This window comes from Thermobia domestica, chromosome 18, assembly GCF_964235325.1.
Source record: "Thermobia domestica chromosome 18, izTheDome1.hap1.1, whole genome shotgun sequence".
In the NCBI taxonomy this organism is placed as follows: Eukaryota; Metazoa; Arthropoda; class Insecta; order Zygentoma; family Lepismatidae; genus Thermobia; species Thermobia domestica.
In genome coordinates, this window is record NC_137471.1 from 131,795,353 (window position 1) to 131,810,672 (window position 15,320).

Genomic DNA, 15,320 nt, shown 5'->3' on the forward strand with positions numbered 1-15,320 from the left:
TCCTGCATAAATGTACTTTGAAAAACAATTACTTACGTTGGCACTGTTTACGGTTTTGTATTTACACTAATTGAAAGGTAATTTAGCTACTAGCTTTAAAGATTTCTATACAGTCAGCTGTCATTAGGTTTCAAAAAGCGTAATAACACGCTGAAAAGAACGTGGCTTTTCTTTAACAGGATTATTTTCAAATCCATTTCGATGTATGCGAAAATACTAGAAACAATTAAATGCAGTTTGGAAAAAGTGTACAAACTCGAAATTGAAACTCTAGCTTTGTTGTGCATTTATTTTCTTTCTACACCTTATGAATACTTATCAACGTTTAATGCACAACTGAGGTGACGTATAAAAGTGGTACAGTAAGGTGCGGAAGTTTTTTTTAAGGTGGAGAAAGAAGGTAACTTCAGAACAAAAATTTTCAATTTAGCGTTTCTTCCCTTCTTAACACTGCCGATTCAATGGTGGCATCTAACATACTATCACCATCAAGCCTACATTTTTTCTACATTGTTTTTCGAATCCAATATACGTTTCTAATTAAGATTTGTCGTTCCGCTTATCATCGTATTCTCAAAGCCAATGCACTCGGAGTGGATGTATTAAATCTTGAATTATGCAAGCCTGACAATATAGAGAAATAGAAGCTCAAGAATTTTCATTTATTAAAATGCCTGTAGAAATCATATTGTCAGGTTAATAGAAATATTCTATTACACCTGTATATAACACGGCTCCAAACATGACATTAAAAAAAATCTAGATTTTTTTTTTTTATGTACTGTCACCTGGATGTGCCTAATCTCATAAAGAGAGTTCCAAGTTACTCGGAATTGACTTCGAAAAGTAGCGATTGGTTATCTTCAGCTACTTCAGTAAAAAAGGTAGTCACCGTTACATATTTCCTCACATAATTCTGCACTTATTTTATGAGTATATATGATTCTCTAATACATTCCGGCATGGGAAAATGGAAAATTTAGGTGTAATTTGAATTGAAATGTGCTTAGAAATACTGAAAAATAATCTACGAAAGTTGAGCTGATCATTCAAATTTAGCGTGACTTTTCAGCAGTGAAGCTATATGAGGCTTGGATCTAAAATTCAAGCTGGTATCCGAACCTCCGTAATGCGCTCAAATTTCGGTGTTTTCCCACCGGAAATCGAGCTTGGGACCTTACGCACCAAAGGCGCATGTGCTAGCCACTAGACCAGTGAGGAGGGCTTAAGGAAGTTTGAAGTGTGTATTGAGATGAGCTCATTTTCTTCTTTTATTTCTGGGGGCGCGGTGGCTCAGTGGTAGAGCGTTCACCTCTGGTGCTTGGGGTCCCGGGTTTGATCCCAGCCCCCGCCAAGTAAACTTTGTGGTGGACAAACACCGTGCTCGTGGGTTTTCTCGGGGTTCTCCCGTTTCCTCCCACTTTCTTCATTCCACCATTTCACTCATCTCTCATTATCACCGTCTCCTTTAGCCTAACCGGCATAATCGTGGGACGTAAAACTCAAAGATTTCATTTTTTCTTTTATTTCTCTCCCTTAGTTATTATTATTTATTTCCTCGTACAGTGTTACTCTCTATTTTGTATGTGCTTTAGTTGTTAAATCATCACAATTATACTGCTTCATGTTGCGTTGTAACTTTGTCTTTTTTGTATTTGTGTATTGTTGGGGTAGTTCCCTAATCTGTTGAATAGTTGGATTTGTAAGATTGTTAAAGGGATAAGCTTTCAACAGCAACGCCCACGCTATCTCACGCGCTCTGGCAAATTCTTTGGAGAATTGTACGAATGTAATTTGCAGTCGTAGAAATTTTAAAACCCTTTGCGAAAATTCGGACATCAATCACTTCTGTTTTAATGAAAGGTTATTATTATTATTATTATTATTATTTCATAGCCCAAGTGAGCTTTGTGGTGAACAAAACAAAACACCGTATGGCTAGATTTCTCGGGTTCTCCCGTTTCCTCCAATCATTTTCATTCCTTTCTCATCATCGCTGTCTCCTTTAGCCTAGCTGACATATAAACGTGGGACGTAAAACTTAGATTTCATTTACTCTTATTTAACCACAGTCTTCATAAGGTTGGGACAGTGTACTCAGAAAATTATATCAAATTTCTTTTATATTCGACTCATTCTGGTGTGTCAACATCGTTTAAAGTTAAATATGAAACAAATTATTCTTCTGGGTTCGAAAACTTACGCGCGTATTCCACAAAAATGGTGGATCTGATGCAATGAACACTCATTTCAGCTGTTAATTAATTATTGACATGGCACATAACTCAGTTGTTGGGAGGGATTGAGCACTGAATTACGAGTGTCGTATGAAGGCAACGCAGATGAGCTCCAGGTTCACTGGACTAGTTTGACTCTTCGTGCTACAATGATAATAAGTAATTTTGTAGCCTGTTTTCCTGTGCATAAATAATTGTTATGTATATGGCGTAGTGTCTTTTGTAATTAAGTAATCGAATCGCTTCCTGTCATAATTCAGTCCGTGGCTTTCTAGTACGTTTTCACTTTATAAGTTGCTTCCTTATTATGAATGTGTGCCATTGCCCAAATAAATTACTGTAATGCTCAGTGTAAAATTTTCAAGGTTAATGTAACAAGAACGCCAAGTTTCTACATTGTTTATGTCAAGAGGCCTATAAATTCATATAACAATGCTTTTAGTGAAAGGTGGAGGAAAGCTCGATGGGTGGCCCAAAAGTAGGTATATACCCCTACATTCATAAAGTATAACATTCTAGCTTATAGGTTTATTTGCTTCAGCTGTTCGGAGCTTAAGGTATAAGTAAAAAGACATTAAGAACAAATAATAAAGAAACTAAGTCTACCTGATGGATAACAATATTGATCAGTACGGGACTGTATACCTACTTTTGGGCCACTCTGTATATTAGTACCATATGTAAACATTGTATCAGCTGTTTTATGTGTAGTTGTGACATAAAATGCAATATTTTAATACTAAAATACGACCATATGCTTTCAAGTGTTGATTTGGGCTAGTTACTGCTTAGAAGAACTGGTGTTTCGAAGAGTCAATACATTTTATGACATGGGCAACGTAATTCGACCATACTTAGAAATTTGTTTTCGCTCTGAACTGTGGGAATTTAACCGTATATAATACGACCTATCTTTTTCACTGCAACATCATGTGCACACTTTTCAAATTCGTTCGAGTTTTTTGTAGAGAGACTGTACACCTTGTACAGAGAGCTAACCAAAATACTAAAGCAATTCACACCACCACCAATGGTCTCCAGTGCATCATTTACAGCAAGTTTCAATCTATGACGAAGGCAATGCCACAACACGATTTTGGGAAATTGTTGATGTAATTTTGATTCGACTTCAAATTTTTTCCCCGCACAAAACTCTAGCACCATCACTTGTGAAACCAATTATGTAGTTTCCGAGATGATATCATCAAAACCGCTCGTTTGGAGACATTCCATAAGAATGTTGTATATTGCACCTAATTTTTGATCCAGAAGTTCGAATAGTTCCAAAAAGAACGTATAAATATCATCACTACAGTTATTGTCTTTGCTGTCAATTCCTTCACTAACCGGAATGCGCACACATACATGAATACTTAACGTGCTTTTGTTACTTAATGTGGTTGACTCGTCAACAATACATGCCGATCATGAACTCATTTAATTTTCCCAATAAGTCTACTTTTCATGTCAGCACTAATGTCCCTTACAATGTCCGCGCATACATTACTGTGTAAAATTCGCCTCATATCAAGGCCATTGGCTGCTTGAAGAACTATTAAATAGGAATGATCCAGAAACGACCTGTCTTGCAACATAGTATGCTATTCGAAAAATTCGACACGTTGTTTCAAAGCTACATTTGCTTTCACCGTCGAGAAGTTTTCCTAAGCTCTGGTTTTCAGGCTCCAAGAGTATTTTTTCCCCAGTGCGGTGGGCAATACTTTTCTTATGTTGGAAAATTTTCTTCCATAATGAATGTTGTTGCATTTCCGTTGTAGACCCGAAAGGTTTAACATTACCCGTAATCCACTGTTGTAACAACGATACGCCAACACTTGAATAACATTTCAAGTCCTGAACTTTAAAGAAAAGTACCCGTGGTTGATTGCCTCGAATATTTTTCGCTGTGTAAATTGTCATAAACATGTCAACTTGGTCTTGGATCCAACACAAAGGTGCATTATTGGATTTCAACAATTGACCACTAGTATCACGAATTTGCGCCGGCAGATTCCTCCTCTGGACTTTCGTTGAAAGACCTACACCAGACTTACTTTTCTTCGCATTACCAATGGAAGCACTGAAATAAGATTCTATTGACTGCTGGGTGCGCTTCATTTTCCTTAATTACCATAGACAATTACCACATTAAAAGGACCAAAGCAACGCACTTAGACTGAATCTTGCTCGCATCTACGGCCAAATGAATTAGACATGCGTAGTTCGCATCAGCCAGATGTCGAAAACAACTTGTGCGCAGGCGCAGTAGTAAGCTGGAAACTACGCTTTTTTTAAATAGTTTATATTCCGAACTAGTTCCTTGGAACTAGTCCCGGCAAGGAATGGAATTTCCCTTCCCTAAACTGAATGAACTTAAAAGGAAAACTTTGAATATCCAAATATAAAATTATAAAAGGTAAGCGTATTACAAGGCTTGGGCTTACAAATGTTGAACCAGTCTTTAGACTTCTGCCACTAAACTGGTTATTGAGCAATAGTCATTAGGAAGTGGGGAAAAAAGCATAAGTGGTATGCTTTCGTAAGATTTTGCCTGGGCTTATAGGCGATCTAAATCTGGAAGAACATGGATGTTACGTTTACTTAAACATCGCAGTTATAATAGCATAGTGATCCAACGTGGTCCTTAAGTGGATTGAAATTAGAAAACACATATATCGTCGTTGAAGATGTGATATCTCGTATGTCCATTTTTTTTAGGTTTTCAGGAGACGAGAAAAACGTCAATCTATTTATTCACATTATTAACATTTCAAACCTTCTGAAAGGTGTCTTGTTCTTAAGAAACATGCTGATACAGTTGCTCACATCACAGCCCATATGACTAGAATACATTAAACTCACTGGCATACGAGGTCTCACCTGAAGTTGCCAATAATCAAAATACAAGCAAACGTTGTAATCGATTGTTTCTCAGCAATCGATGTCTTGTGACGCACGAGGGTTTGCTAGAACATGGGTTATTGCTTTCTCATCAGCTTTGTGCCAAGAACTCAAAATCGCAAAGCATGGACATACGAGGATTCACATCTTCAATGACGAATGCTCATATGTTTTTCGTTTCGTTTGAAGGTTTTGTAGGCACTCTCATCTCGTCTCTAGTATTTAATCATTCTTTCCAATCTCATTTCATTTTTCAAAAGATTCTTCCGGTCTCGTGATTAACACTAATTTTCTTATAATTGTAATCACAGAGGTCCAAACAATGTGAAGAGAATTTCGAATTTAAGAGAGTTCTTTCAATGTCAGGGGCAGATGCAGGTTAAATATTTTAGGAGAGCGGTATGGTAGTTAGCATTTCTTTGAGGAGGGGGATGGAATTGCTCCCACAAATGTTGACAAAGATCAATAGTACAAATTCTGCCATTGAATAGCGTGATAGGGAACTGTTATTTACTTTCGAAGCAGCAGCAACGAGATCTTTAGTAGTACAAACATATTTGTTGACAATGTTAACGTCGTACTTATTTCTATGTATAAAATTTGTTTTTTCTCTAACACAAATTACAGTGTAAATCAGTTATTTTTACCGGTATGCAATACCGGCCGATTTTCTAACTTTCGGATGTATAACCGGCTCAATTTAAGCACTGTGAAACAGTATAAATAAACCGCTCATGACGACGGAATGCTTGTATAAGGGGAAGGGGTACTGGACAATCAAATGAAGTAATCGAAAGTCAAAGAAAGCAACACTAACAATAACTCCTAAACTATACAAACCTCGCATGTTGTACAATTTTTACTCATGGTTCAGTAGTAGAGCGCTAATCTGCAGTACACTGAATCCCTGTTCGATCCTCAATTCGGGTCAGATGACTTTTGTGGTGGACAAACATCGTGCACATGGATTCTCCCATTTCTCTTTGGCCGTTTTACACACACACACACACACACACACAATCTGGTTGGGAGTTATCTGTTTACATTACACAGGGTGGACCATTTATCTTTCTACGCTCTTGGAACTTTTAAAGTAATAGATACCAAAGGCTGGAATTTCGCACCACACAAATATTATCAATAAGACATTCTTTGACACACCCTGTAATATAACCAGACTAACAGTGCTGCCAACCCAATATAAAGTTATATACTTTCAAAGTGGTATTACGTTAGGTTATAACATATTTCAAATTTGCATGTATAACGGAAGCTCATAATGCCACACTATTTATGTAGTGTTGCAAATAAGCACATAGTAGTATTACAAACGTAAGAAACGTATTTTAGAGGTTTCAAGAACAGTAAAAACGGAAAAGAGGTGTATTCGGCAATGCGTATCCAAAGTAACTTAATGCCGAATAATACCGTCATCATATGATGTTTCGAACAAGTAGAAACAAAGTTACAATTGGAAATTTTACTTTTTAAAAGAACTTTATTTCCACAAAATGTTCAGATAAGCATTACATCCAATTAATAGCAGGACATTAAACTCCAAATTTAATTTCATTTTTTCAAAAATGTAGCATATTATAATCGCTTACAAAACCTTATATACCAAACTCATAACATTTTCTTTGTAACTTCGAAATGAATTTATGCTAAATATCGAGATTGTGACATACTACTGAGGACAGTTATATATAGATCAATACAATTTGCACTATGTTCCATTAATTGACTCTGGAGTATTGTTGACACTTGACTGTTGATTATTATCAAGGCTTATTTTCAAAAACCAAAGGGAAAACAAGTAAGTGTGGATTACCTATTTATTCGTATGTTCCACCCACTACCAAATAAGGATTAAAGGGAAAATAGCACTTACAAGTGTGCACTCCCAAATAAGCAAGACCATAGTGTATCGATTGTTTTTAATAGGAACCCATTACTTACATAATTATTTTCGCACACCTACTTTCTCATTAAAAGGAAATCAGTGAAAGAAATACTAAGCTTATATATTCAGTGGCTCTCAAGCTTTTTAACTGTAATTTCCTTTTCGCTCTCGTTAAAAAAAACACCAATACATAATACTTCCTTTTTTTCCAATCAAATGTTCCTTGCAAATATAAATGAAATAAATAATATATATAACAAGGCTATGATGCTAACTACTGAAAATTTTCCATGATCTTATGTAAGTTGGAACATCAGTGACAAACATATTTCATATAACAATTACAACGAATAATAAACAACTACTTAATGATATTCTATATACATTTGAGTAGACATTATATATACACAAGAAGTTTGGTGTACAAGGGGTCTTAAAACGAGACTTAAATCTTGTGTAACGACTGTAGAAACAGTGAGAAGAGATGTATGCGGTATAAAGTACTTTGTTCCTTCGGACGGTATTTTATTAATTAAGCGAAGAAAAATATCAAAGTCATGGTGAAGGAACATTTGATATAGATAAAGAAACATTCAAAAAACTTAGAAAAAAATCAACCATTACTAGATAACAATAACAGCTAGTAAAAAACGTGAGATGTGCTATCCTGTTCACATTCTAAAGGGCTGCTGAAAGTTGAAATGAAATCATTCATTAAAACACCCCACGATTATACACTTTAGGCTAAGGGAGAAGGATTGAGTCAAGTGAGTGATAATGAAAGCATTGGTGGAATAAGAATGTAAGAATCGAACCAGGGACCCCACACACCAGAAGTAAGCGCTCTACCACTAAACCACCGTCCCCCCTTACAAGCCTCTTGACTATCTATCTGAGTTGATTTATCGTTTTCCTTACCAAGGTTCCGGGGGAATAGTGGGCGTGGTGGAGCATTTACTTCTGGTGCGTGGGATACCTGGTTCAATCCGTGGCTAAGTAAGTTTGTGGTGTATAAAATCGTGTCCGTGGGTTTTCTCGGAGTACTCTCACTTCCTTCCACATTCTCATTCCACTAAGTCTTCCATCATCGTTCACTTGTCTTAATCATATTCTTCCTTAGCCGAAAGGGCATAATAGTGGGACGTAAAACTGAAATATTTCAGTTCATTTTATTTTCTTACCAAGGCGCCAAAACTACATACCATGGCACTGTTTTTCTTATGTACACTATGTGAAACTTACACTACATCATCTTGCCAAGGTACTCTCCCTTCTTGGTTGAAGAAACGCAAGTACTCTTCGCGGACCTCTATAGCCACGACTACGGTCCTGTTGCCCCCTTGCCTTGCAATATTATCTTGAAAATGCGGCTCGATTTTCCACGTTCCGGGCACAATCTCTCCATTGTCAGCCTCTCGATCTATTAATGCCTGGGGTACATACCTAGAATCCTGTTGTTTCCTAAGAAAATTATGTATCGTGCATGCAGCAAGCACAAGTATTTCTACTTTGTCTGCTTGCAAATTAATTGCACTTAGGAATATTCTAAACCTGTTTGCTAATATGCCAAAGGCATTTTCTGCAACTCGTCTTGCACGGCTAAGACGATAGTTATAGATTCTTTTTTCCCGCGACATCCCACGTTCGGGAAATGGCTTCAAAACATGAGTTTGTAATGGGAATGCATCGTCGGCAACAATTACATAAGGCACTGGCTTATTACGGCGTGGAAGAACCCTATTATCTGGTATATTCAGCGAATTGACCGACAAAGAAGTATTCAAATCACTGTCACGGAACACTCCACCATCACTGACGCGACCATTCACTCCGACATCGATGTAAATAAAATTATAATTAGCATCAACTAGTGCCAACAAAACAATAGAATGTGCTTTCTTGTAATTAAAAAAAAAGGAACCATATTTTCGTAGCGGCCGAAATTCAACGTGTTTGCCATCAAGAGCTCCTATACAGTTAGGAAAATTCCATTTATCCTCAAACTCTGCTGCTATGGTTTCCCATTCCTCAGTTGTGTTTGGTGTCTGAAACAGCAAAGAAAATATATTTAGTCATTTGTGTAGCAATGTATATATTACACTACATAAACATTAGAATATACCATATACCTAGGTACAATAAAAATAAGCTGAATTATGTGACACTCCTTTTATGCTCTTTTGCTGACCGAAGTTATTTTAGAACGCGTAAATATCAATTCCATTATTTTAACTTCACAATGCACCAAAACTAGAAATATCATCAGAGGGGGAAGTGCACGGAATTCAATTAACAAATAGGGTTATATAGGCTACATTATAAATCACAAGTGATAATGTGACATGTCGTTGGGTAGGTCTTAGAAAATGAAAAATATTGGGATCACAGACTCTAATCTCCTTAATTTGTTTCACATTTTGCTACGATTTAGTAGGGTTTACGGCTCAGGCTTACATTAACATCAGCAGTTGATACTGTTCGTAAAGCAATGAGACAGTACTATAAACAAATATGAGAAAAAATAGCGAACATAAAAAATAATTATTATTATTATTACAAGGGCAATGGTTACATATGGTGAACCGAACAACGGAAACTGGGTTCACTGGAGCAGGTGGTTCTGCCAACTACAAAATTTATAGGTAAAATACTACCATATGTGAAATATTTATCTTGAAGGAATGAAAGTGTGAATGTAAGTAATTACTGTCAGTGCACAGCACATTGAAATGAATTTTGAGTGATAGTGGAAGTATTGTACGTGTGTGTTCTTTCACTACCTTTGCTTATGCGTATACCCACTGTCGCTAACGCCCCTGCACCCTACGGACCATCCCCTTCGAACTACTTGGGTGTTCGTGTTGCGCTCCTGCTGACACGGTCAGATAGCATTCGTGCTTTTCAGTGGCCACGTAGCACAAATTGGTTCGTATTTTATGCACTGTAGTTTTACGCCGTAGATCTACACTGAATTTACTGAGCTAGTAATGGTACTCCTCATTTAGTGTGTGCTCTGCTAAAAGAAATACGAAGCTAATATAAGAAACGTGTCAAAATTTGGTAGAACCGTCGGTTTGAGTAATGCCGAAACTAACTGAGAAGTTGTGATGCTAATGTAAACCTAACGCAAAATTACTGTTACTTTCTTGTACATGTAAAGATACTAACTAGCGATGCGGCGCTGTCCCAGTTTAGATAAACATAATTTGTACAATTTATGGGAGATTTGTGCTATGCTATTTTCGAAGATCAGTATATAAGTACTCGAAATATATCGGGATCTTACCTTTCACATGCATTTTAAGGTACAAATACTAAATGCAAAGTATGCTCTTTACCGCGTTAAGTGAATCTGCATCCAGTAATATCCTCCACGAGTGAATTTCATGATGAAAGTGAATATATCATGAATGTATTTATGTTTGCGTAAACGGGACTGCACTCTATATTGGGAAGGTTCTAGATTACTGGTCCCCCATGTAGGTTAGTAGCTGGGTTGGTTTCTTTCTGTACTAAAGTTTATACATTTAACTTATACAGTTTTGCCAAGCGAGCGTCAGCGAGTGAAGGCGGGTTAGAGCCCCGTAGGGCCCATTGTTTTTAGTCTTTACTACAGCTCAATGGGAAGGGGGACCAGTACTCTAAAACCTTAGCCGCTATATTCTAATACACCTGTAAATACTCTACCACCATTCTTTAAATACTCTTGTTTAAGACATTCGTAAATAGCCAAACACACCTCTGGCACAAACTTCGAAATCGTCGTGGCCGGTATTCTAGTTGCATACATTAAACTAGTATAGGACTCTCCTGTGGCTAAAAAACGAAGAGTAACTGCGAGTTTATGTTTTGCTGGGATACTTTCTCTCATCACTGTGTTCTTTTTTGTGATTTTACTGGATATCATTTTCAGCAAGAGATTGAAACTGTTCTCGTCCATTCGTAAGAAATTCTCGTAAGAAGCTAGGTCTTCATTTAAAAGTTCGTTTTGCAACATCGGTAAAATACCTCTGGACGTACGTCGCAATATCCACTGCCTAGTCCAATATTTTCTCCTTTGCTTGTCTTTAAGTCTATTTAGACATACCACGATTATACCAGCTGCAACGATTGACCTACATTTTTTTTCTTTTCCTGTTTCCATTTCTTTAATCAATACGTCACTCTACAGCACGCACACACAAATGTCACTTCTATGCTTTATTTTGAAAAACCCAAATTAATACGCTGCTTCGATTTCACCTGTTTGCATATTGCCTTTCACATGTTTTGGACTGCCACCTATCAACAAGCATATAAAACACATTCAATACTTCTATGATCGTGTACATGGGGACCCAAATTCATTCGAGACTCTTGTTTAAGTGTCTTGAACAATGTTCCTTTGACCGTGTAAATTGGAAGTCTTGAATGGTCTTGTTCAAGCTTTCTTGGATCGTCTACAAGCAGCATAAGAAAAGCAAGTGAGAAATTAATAGCGGATGGAAAGTTTGATGAGTATAGCGCAATTTTTGAAGACTGGAAAAATGAGGGAATTATAGAAGAAGTTCCAGAAGAAGAGTTAGGTAATCGAGGGCATTATTTACCTCATCGGGGAGTCTTTAAAGTAAATTCCACGACAAATGTTAGACCTGTTTTTGACGCTTCTTGTAAAGAAAAGGGATCTCGTTCCTTAAATGATTGTCTAGCAAAGGGACCTAATATGTTGGAACTTATTCCTGCCATTCTCATGAATTTCAGAAAGAAAGGGATAGGTGTTGTTTCGGACATAAGAAGAGCTTTTTTACAAATCTCTATTAATCCAGCAGATCACGACTACTTACGTTTTTTGTGGTGGCAAGATTATAATGAACAGGTGATTAAAGTGTTTCGACACCGCAGGGTGGTTTTTGGAGTTAACTGTAGTCCCTTTCTTTTGCATGCTGTAATAGACCACCACTTGAAAAATACAATTATCCTTATAGTAGTGTAACTGAAAAGCTTAAAACTTCCATGTATGTTGATAATTGTGTAACATCCGTTGATTCTGAAAATGAATTGAAAGAGTTTATTGAACAAGCAACGAACATTATGGCTGAAGGAAAATTTGAGTTAAGAGGATGGGAGCATACTACGTTGTGCAAAGAAGAACAGAAATGTGTACCAATATCTGTTCTAGGTTTATTGTGGGACAAGCAAGATGATGTTTTATTTTGTGATCTAAAATTAAGTGAGAAACCTCCTGAACAAGTAACGAGAAGAGTTGTTTTGTCCTTTGCGCAACGAGTGTTTGATCCAATTGGTTTCAGTTGTCCTGTTACTCTTTTTCCAAAACTCTGGTTACAGGAAACGTGGAAAGAAAAGTTGAGTTGGGATACTGAATTACCGGAAAAAACAAGCAAACAGTTTCTTAAATGGTTAGAAGAACTTACTTTGTTAAGGACTGTAAAAATACCCAGGTGTGTTTCGTTTGTAGACATAGAATCTTCTAGTTTACACATATTCTGTGATTCATCTAAAATGTCCTATGCTGCAGTAGTGTTTTTGAGAACTGAGGTTAATGGCACTGTTTCAGTACAATTATTGCAAGCTAAATCGAGAATCGCGCCACTGAAGGGTATCACTATACCTAGATTAGAATTACTGGCATGTTTCATAGGAGCTCGTTTAGCGAATTTTGTGAAAACAGCAATGGGTTTTGAAAAGATCAAAGAATATTTTTGGACGGATTCATCTACAGCTTTGTGTTGGATACAGAGTGAAGGACCATGGGCAACATTGGTTAATAATAGAGTGAAGGAAATACGCAATTTAACAAATGTAGAAGATTGGCGTCATATTTCAGGGCAGCAGAACCCGGCTGACCTGCCTTCCCGAGGATGTTCAGTTAGTAAACTTTTAGAATCGCAATGGTGGGAGGGTCCCCAGTGGCTCAAGCAAGAAGAAACAGACTGGCCTCGATCTACTGTCATGACAAATAAAGAAGAAGTAAGTGCTGAAAGAAAAAAGGGATTGGTGATGAGCATGTATGTTGAGAGTAAAGTAGATCCGTGGTACTGTACCTATTTTTCGAAGTATTCAAAGATAGTAAGAATGGTTGCTTGGATTATTCGATTCTGTAACAATGCAAAGAAATCAAATGAACGAGTTTGTGGAGAGCTGACAGCTATTGAGCTTAATTCAGCAGAACGAATTTTAATCAGGGACGTACAAGACGAAAGTTTTTCAAGTGACAGGAAGTCCGAATTGAAGTCTCTTGATATTTTCCAAGATAAGGAAGGTATTTACCGAGTAAAGACGAAGCTAACAGAACGTCAGGATGAAGAAGATTTTAAGTTCCCTATGATTCTACCTAGTAAGCATAAATTGGTGGAATTGCTGGTTTTTGAGCAACATGTCAGTGTGAATCATGCTGGTGTAAGTGTAGTATTGACTTCTCTCAGAGAAAGATTTTGGATTCTCAAAGGTAGAAGAACGGTAAAAAGAATTCTTGCTCAATGTGTTAGATGTAAACGACATGAAACAAAAGGGATTCAGTGCATTCCCGCTCCGCTACCTGAAGAGCGAATACGAGATGCTTCTCCATTTGAAGCGACCGGTGTTGATTTAAGTGGCCCTCTTATTTTGAAAGATGGTACAAAAGCTTGGATTATCCTATTTACGTGTGCTGTGATAAGAGCTGTTCACCTTGAACTCACCACATCTTTGTCCACTAAGAGTTTCCTGCTTGGATTTAGAAGGTTCATTGCTCGGCGAGGACGTCCGAAGATTGTGTTTAGTGATAATGGGACAAATTTCGTAGGCGCAAGTAATTTGCTCAATGAAGTGGACTGGAATGAAATACAAAGAGAAGCCTCAGTAAGAAGAATCGAATGGAAATTCAATCCGCCTACAGCGGCATGGTGGGGTGGTTTCTGGGAGAGACTTATACAGATTGTCAAAAGGCTTCTAAGGAGAGTATTGGGACGTGCATCGCTACAGTATGAGGAGTTACTGACCATTGTATGTGATTGTGAGGCTACAGTAAATTCAAGACCCCTGACTTATGTTTCTGATGATCCACATGATCCCATTCCTATTACACCTGCAATGTTCTTGCAAGATATTTCTAATGTAGGTGTACCAGATTTAGATAATTTGGATCGTTTCTTTTTTGACAAGAAATTTCGACATCAACAAAATTTAAGATTTTAAGGAAACGCTTCCGGAATGAATATTTAAGCCAATTAATACAACGGCCTGGGAAGACAGATACTTACCAAAACATCAAGAAAGGTGATGTAGTTCTGTTGGAGCTAGAAGATAAGAAGAGAGTGGCTTGGCCCTTGGCTAAAGTCATTGACGTGTATCCTGGTAGAGACGGACTGCACAGAGTTGTTCGTTTGAAAACTTCATCAGGTGAGATGATTCGACTCATTCAACGTGTGTTTCCTTTGGAAGTAACTTCCGGTGAGGAACTACTTGCAGAGAAAGTTAAAGGGATTTCAAGTGTACCTAAAGTTGAAAAGACTGTAACCACAAGGAGTGGTAGGCAAGTGAAATTCCCTAAGAAATTTTTAGATTGAGACTGTACCTTATGTAATATATATATTTGTTTGATTAATGTATTAATCAAAGGTGGGAGGATAAGAAGTTTGTAGCAAGAGGTGAGAAACTGTTGTAGCAAGAGGTGAAAAACTTGTCTGTGTAGTAGTCTGTGGTTTTAGCAGAGAATAAAGGAGGCAAAAAAATGCAACATGTTTTTAGAGGAAGATTAAACGGGTAGTTTAATTCTGTTCCTAACACCTTAGTTTACCTATACACAACCGTTTTTAAGTTACCAGGAAGAAAACCTCACTGAATATATTAACCCGGAAGAACACCACCACTACATGGAAATTTGTTTCAGAAGATGGACTTAACCTCGCATTTCTGCCCGCTAACGAAAGAAAAAAGAAAAGAAACAGCCTTTTTCTTACTCCAATGCCATTTTAATTTACACGGATGCTTCTAAACAGCATGCCGAACATGGATCTGTGGTTGGAGCAGGAATTTATATACCAGCGCTTAATTACGCAGAGACTCACAGACTTCCACCGAATACATCAATCTATTTAGCAGAAAGCTGGGCAATTCGCACGGCATTGAAAGTCGCCCTACAACGGAAACTACCTGTCGTGGGCATTTGTAGTGATAGCCTTAGTGCGTTACAAGGAATATGTAGAACCCCATGGACATCTGCCAATACATGGTTACACATGAATATTCGCCAACAGCTTCGAATATTACATAACAATCATCAAGTGGTTACGTTAATACGC

General features: G+C 37.4%; 1 protein-coding gene across 1 annotated transcript; it reads left to right on the top strand.

The window, feature by feature from the left end:
* Positions 1-12,033: 12,033 nt before the first annotated feature.
* LOC145675257 (uncharacterized) lies at positions 12,034-14,214 on the top strand. Its single transcript, XM_081745640.1, has one exon. The coding sequence runs from the start codon at positions 12,034-12,036 to the stop codon at positions 14,212-14,214; it is 2,181 nt and encodes a 726-aa protein (XP_081601766.1).
* The last annotated feature ends 1,106 nt before the right edge of the window (positions 14,215-15,320 follow it).